The sequence below is a fragment of the Stomoxys calcitrans genome, chromosome 4, assembly GCF_963082655.1.
Source record: "Stomoxys calcitrans chromosome 4, idStoCalc2.1, whole genome shotgun sequence".
NCBI classification, from domain to species: Eukaryota; Metazoa; Arthropoda; class Insecta; order Diptera; family Muscidae; genus Stomoxys; species Stomoxys calcitrans.
This window is the reverse complement of record NC_081555.1, coordinates 32,655,692-32,662,437: the sequence shown is the minus strand read 5'-3', so window position 1 is coordinate 32,662,437 and position 6,746 is coordinate 32,655,692. Positions and strand designations below refer to the sequence as shown.

Genomic DNA, 6,746 nt, shown 5'->3' with positions numbered 1-6,746 from the left:
TGCATTGACATTTGTGCAAAATTTCAAGCGGCTAGCTTTACTTTTTTAAAAGTTAGCGTGCTTTCGACAGACAGACGGACGTACGGACGGACAGACGGACGGACGGACAGACGGACGGACAGACGGACGGACAGACGGACGGACAGACGGACGGACAGACGGACGGACAGACGGACGGACAGACGGACGGACAGACGGACGGACAGACGGACGAATGGACGGACAGAAGGACGGACGGACGGACAGACGGACGGACGGACAGACGGACGGACGGACACACGGACGGACAGACGGATAGATGGATGGACAGACGGACGGACAGAAGGACGGACAGACGGTAGGACAGACGGACGGACAGACGGACGGACAGACGGACGGATAGACGGACGGACAGACGGACGGACGGACAGACGGACGGACGGACAGACGGACGGACGGACAGACGGACGGACGGACAGACGGACGGACAGACAGATGGACGGACAGACGGACGGACAGACGGACGGACGGACGGACGGACAGACGGACGGACAGACGCGCGGACGGCTATTTCGACTTAAAATGTCACGACGATCACCACCCTATGGTGGAGGGTATAAAAAAGGCGATTTTCCAATTTTATTCTTTAGCCTCTAGAGCGCGCAATTCTTATTCGATATGCCTGAAATTTCACAATGACTTTCGCTCCAACAACTAAAACACGTTGAACCGAGACGTTCCATAACATGAATAGCTCATATGTGAACCGATCTCCCAATTTGACAACTTTAGCAACTATAAGGAGCAATTCTTATCCAAATATGTAAAAAAAATCCATTATTTGACTTCCCACAGCACAAAGAACTTGACAAATGTGATCCATGACAAAGGCTATCATATTTAAGATTCGGCCTAGCCGAAACTAACATCATTTTACTTGTTCTTAAAAAATTTTCAGGAAACCGAGAGTATTATGTTTATGAGACATTTGGTAAACCTAATAAAAATAAAGCCTTTACAACCAACGGAGCAACATTGGTTATCTCAGCCATTTGTTAAAGTTTTCTCTTCGGTAATTTACAAAAAACCCAAAACATTACCTTTATGGTTGTCTGATAAGTTCCTGGACAACGTTGTAGCATTACCATTTGATTGATAATCCTTTAAATCCTTTGTTGGCAGCATCCACACAAGCCGTATACACAGCAAGGAATAAATGAAGGCAATTAAATTCATATGAAAAACTTTCATGCTTGTTATAATTTTTTTCGTTTTTTTTTTTTTTTGCTTTAATAAATATCTAAGCACGATTTTATAATGATATATGAATATTTTTAATTTTCTTTTTTTGTATTTTTTTATTTCCTCTTTTTTTGTTGCCGGACACCAAATTTTACATCCTGATTTGCCACTATTTTTGTTTTACTATTAACTTTTTTCCGTTTGTGGTCTTCCGAAACACGAATTTTTTTCGATACCGGATTGTGGCTTACGGCGAGGAAAATCCTCCGCTGGTGTTTAAAACTCTAAGCATTGGCAAACTACACAAATTCGCGCGATTGTTTTGCAATGAAAAGTGAAAACTTGTTGGCGGTTGTCTGTCGTCATACACTTGCTCTTGAAGCCAAAGCCATTCGTCCGACTGTCTGGGTTCTAACATATAAAAATAGTTTTATACGAACTGCAACGACGTTACTAAAACGGGCGACGATGGGCGACGGTGTCTAAGTAGCATTGTTGTAAATAATTATTACATTACAATACACAATAGAGGCGCGAAAATACTCGTTAAGAGAACCGAAAGTGTGTTTGTGTGCCATGCTTGTTAAGAGAGGCGTAGACACATAGTACACAAATGAACCAGGGGTTCATTTGTAACACTTTGAAGAGAGTTTTCATTAAAATAAGAGTTTCACTGACTACCAAGCGTCTTGAATTTATGAATGAAAATTTCAATTTTCAGTTTTACACTTTCAGTTTCATTTTCTGGGAGAACAGTTGTTTGAAAACAATTGCTGGCTATTTGACTTTCAGTTTCGTTTGCTGTGAATGCGGTAAGCAGTAATTTGAAGATAATTTTCAGCTCTCTAGGAATTTAATTTACGTTGAAGAAAATGAAATGTTTTTGTTTCCATTAAAATAGGAAATGCCAGTAAAAATGAAACCTAGGTTATAAAAGCTAATATTAGATGAAAATTAACAGATAACCAGTAAGGAAATGCAAAAGTCGGGCGGAGCAGACTTTGTAATACCCTATACCTACTCTATAAGTACAAAGTGGGAGCTATATCTAATTCTGAACCAATTTTGAAGGGCCTCGTCGATGTTTTCAGATGGATTACTAAACAATCCATATCAATTTCAAGCAAATATGTTCAAATTGTGGTAACTACAATACGTTTTAAAAATGACAACATTATAGCAAATGACCCGAAATTTCACGAATATATATACGGGAGCTATATCTTAATCTGAACCGATTTCGACCAAACTCAATAGATATTGTGGTAGTCGTCGAGGAAAGCGCGTTGTGGCAAATAACCCAAAATCTCGCGAATATATATATGGGAGCTATAGCTAAATCTGAACCGATTTCGACCAAACTAAATAGATATTGTGGTAGTCGTCGAGGAAAGCGCGTTCTTAAAAATTTTTGCAAAATTGGTCAATAAATGCTCTTACAGTGGCTCTAGAAGTGAAAATTGGGCGATATACATATATGGCAGCTATATCTAAATCTGAACCGATTTCTATGAAATTCACCAGTAATACTAAGAGTCAGAAAAAAATTATTTCTACCAAATTTCGAGAGAATCGGTTAACAAATGAGCACTTTGTTGTAAAATGTCGCAAATCGGACGAGCATATATAAGGGAGCTATATCTAAATCTGAACCGATTTCCACCAAACTTCTTAGATATTGTGAAAGTCGTCGAGAAAAGCGTTGTGCAAAATTTTGGAAAGATTGTTCAATAAATGCACTTGCAATGGCTCTAGGAGTGAAAATCGGGCGATATACATATATGGCAGCTATATCTAAAACTGAACCGATTTCTATGAAATTCATTGGTAATAGTAAGAGTTCTAAAAAAATTCTTTTTGCAAAATTTCGAGAGAATAGGTTAACAAATGAGCACTTTATTGCCATATTTCTCAAAATCGGACGAACATATATAAGGAAGCTATATCTAAATCTGAACCGATTTCTATGAAATCCACCAGTAATATTAATAGTCATTAGAAAATCCTTCCTGCCAATTATCGAGAGAATCGGTTACCAAATGAGCATTTTATTGTAATATTTCTCAAAATCGGACGAACATATACATGGGAGCTATATCTAAATCTGAACCGATTTCCACCAAACGTCTTAGATATTGTGAAAGTCGTCGAAAAAAGCGTTGTGCAAAATTTTGGAAAGATTGTTCAATAAATGCGCTTGCAATGGCTCCAGGAGTGAAAATCGGGCGATATATATATATATGGCAGCTTTATCGAAATCTGAACCGATTTCTATGAAATCCACCAGTAATATTAAGAGTCATAAGAAAATCCTTCCTGCCAATTATCGAGAGAATCGGTTACCAAATGATCATTTTATTATAATATTTCTCAAAATCGGACGAACATATACATGGGAGCTATATCTAAATCTGAACCGATTTCGACCAAACTCAATAGATATTGTGATAGTCGTCGAGGAAACTACTTTGTTTAAAATTTTTGCAAAATTGGTCAGTAAATGTTCTTGCAGAGGCTCTAGAAGTGAAAATCGGGGGATATACATATATGGCAGCTATATCTAAAACTGAACCGATTTCTATGAAATCGAAATGTAATGTCGAAAGTCAAGACAAAATTCTTCCTACCAAATTTCAAGAGAATCGGTTAACAAATGACCATTTTATTGTATTATAACTGCAAATCGGTCGAACATATATATGGGAGCTATATCCAAATCTGATCTGATTTTTTTCCAATTTCAATAGGCTTCGTCTCTAGGCTGAAAAACATGCCTGTACCAAATATGAAGATGATCGGGCGAAAATTGCGACCAGTAGTTTGTACACAAAGTAACATGGACAGACAGATAGATGGACGGACAGACAGACAAACGGACATAACTAAATCGAATCAGAAAGTGATCTGAGTCGATCGGTATACTTATCAACGGGCCTATCTCTCTTCCTTCTGGGTGTTACAAACAAATGCATGGTATTATAACTTGTTCTGTACCACAGTGCTTTTTTAGGGTATAAAAGGCCATTAAGTTTGGCCGGGCCTATGTTCTGAATACCTACCCCTTTCAAATACATAAATTAACCACATTGCATCGTAGTACGGCGAAAAATGCACCATTTATGGACCCATAGCAACTATATCTAAATATACTCCGATCTTCACCATATTCAGGAAGGCTATGTAAGGGTCTTACATAGATCGGTGAGATCGGTATATGTATACGACAGCTATATCCAAATATAGACCGACCAAAAGCATCTTGGGCACAGCTATTGAAGAGCTTAACAGGTTACAGTGCACCAGTGAAATCGGACAACAAATGCGCCTTTGATAGGTTCAAGGCCTTAAATCAATAGATCGGTCTATATGGCAGTTACCTTAGCCGTATTGAACTGGGATATCAAGAGGCGTAACACAGATCATTGTACCAAATTTTTGCGAAATCGAACAATAAATGCGCCTATTATGGGCCCTAGACTTTAAATCGAGATATCGGGCTACATGGCAGTTATATCCAGATCCTAACAGATCTGGGCCAAATTGGAGAGGGATGTAGAAGGGACTAACACAACACACTGTCCCAAATTTCGCCGAAATCGAACAATACGCCCACTATGGACCCAAAACATTAAATCAAGAGATCGGTCTGGCAGCTATATCCAAATTTAAACTGATCTGGGCCCAATCAAACAAGGATGCCGAGGAGCCGAACATAGCTAAATGTCCCAGATTTCAGCGAAATCAGATAATAGAAACGCCTTTTATAGGCCCAAGACCTTAAGTCGAGAGATTGGTCTATATGGCAGCAATAACTAAATCTGGACCGGTCTGGGCCAAATCAAATAAGGATGCTGAGGGGCCTAACATAACTAAATGTTTAAAATTTCAGCGAAATCATAAATGTTGCTTTAATTGGCCTAAAACCTTAAATCGGCAAATCGGCCTATATAGCAACTATATCCAAATCTGCAGCTATCTAGGCCAAATTAAACAATAATATCGATGGCCCTAACACTGTCCCAAGTTTCAGCGAAATCGGACAAAAAATGAGCCATTTAAAGGCCCAAGACCTTCAGTTGAGAGTGAGAGAGAGACCATATTTGACACGTATGTTAAAGGTCATGGAAGAAGTCGTTGTACGCTATTTCAACCAAATCGGATACGAAGTGCGCCCTCTAGAGGCTCAAGTAGTCAAGATCAAAAATCGGTTTATATAGCAGCTATATCCGTTTATCGACCGATTTGAACCATACTTAGCACAGTTATTGGAAGTCATAACAAACCCCTTTTTAGAAAATTTCAGCCAAATCGGAAAAGAATTGTGCCCTCTAGTAGGTCAAGAAGTCCAGATCCAAAATCTGTTTATATGACAGCTATATCAAAACATGGACCGATATGGCCCATCTACAATCCCAACTGACCTACACTTATAAGAAGTATTTGTGCGAAATTTCAAGCGCCTAGCTTTACTCCATCGAAAGTTAACGTTCTTAAGACAGACAGACGGATGGATGGACAGACGGATGGATGGACAGACGGACGAATGGACAGACGGACGGATGGACAGACGGACGGATGGACAGACGGACGGATGGACAGACGGACGGATGGACAGACGGACGGATGGACAGACGGACGGATGGACAGACGGACGGATGGACAGACGGACGGATGGACAGACGGATGGACAGACGGACGGATGGACAGACGGACGGATGGACAGACGGACGGATGGACAGACGGATGGATGGACAGACGGACGGATGGACAGACGGACGGATGGACAAACAGACGGAAGGATGGACCGACAGACGGATGGACAGACGGACGGATGGACAGACAGACGGATGGACGGACGGACGGATGGACAGACGAACGGATGGACAAACGGACAGATAGACAGACGGACGGATGTCTATTTCAGCCAAATCGGAAAAGAATTGCGCCCTCTAGTAGCTCAAGAAGTCAAGATCCAAAATCTGTTTATATGGCAGCTACATCAAAACATGGACCGATATGGCCCATTTACAATCCCAACTGAACTACACTTATAAGAAGTATTTGTGCAAAATTTCAAGCGCCTAGCTTTACTCCTTCGAAAGTTAATGTTCTTTAGACAGACAGACGGATGGATGGACAGACAGACGGATGAACAGACGGACGGATGACAGACGGACGGATGGACAGACGGACGGATGGAGGGACGGACGGATGGAGAGACGGACGGATGGACAGATGGACAGACGGACGGATGGATAGATGGACAGACGGACGGATGGACAGACGGACGGATGAACAGACGGGCGGATGGACAGACGGACGAATGGACAGTCGGACGGATGGACAGACGGATAGACTGACATCGCTAGATCGACTTAAAATGTCATGCAAATGCAAATTTTGTCCATGAACGCTCGACGAAGGTATAGGAGCAAACTTCTCACATGTCAATGAGTGCAATCCGATTCAAGTTTAAGCTCTATGATAAGGGGCCTCTATTTTATAGCCGAGTCCGCACGGTTTGC

General features: G+C 41.0%; 1 protein-coding gene across 1 annotated transcript in view; it reads right to left on the bottom strand.

Annotated features, from left to right (window-relative positions):
* LOC106090286 (uncharacterized) overlaps nt 1-1,651 on the bottom strand; it is a 73,719-nt gene extending 72,068 nt beyond the window's left edge. Inside the window, exon 1 of the mRNA XM_013256418.2 lies at nt 1,080-1,651. Within this exon, the coding sequence (XP_013111872.2) occupies nt 1,080-1,230 (151 nt within the window). The 5' untranslated portion in view covers nt 1,231-1,651. The remainder of the gene's footprint in view (nt 1-1,079) is intronic.
* Nucleotides 1,652-6,746: the final 5,095 nt, after the last annotated feature.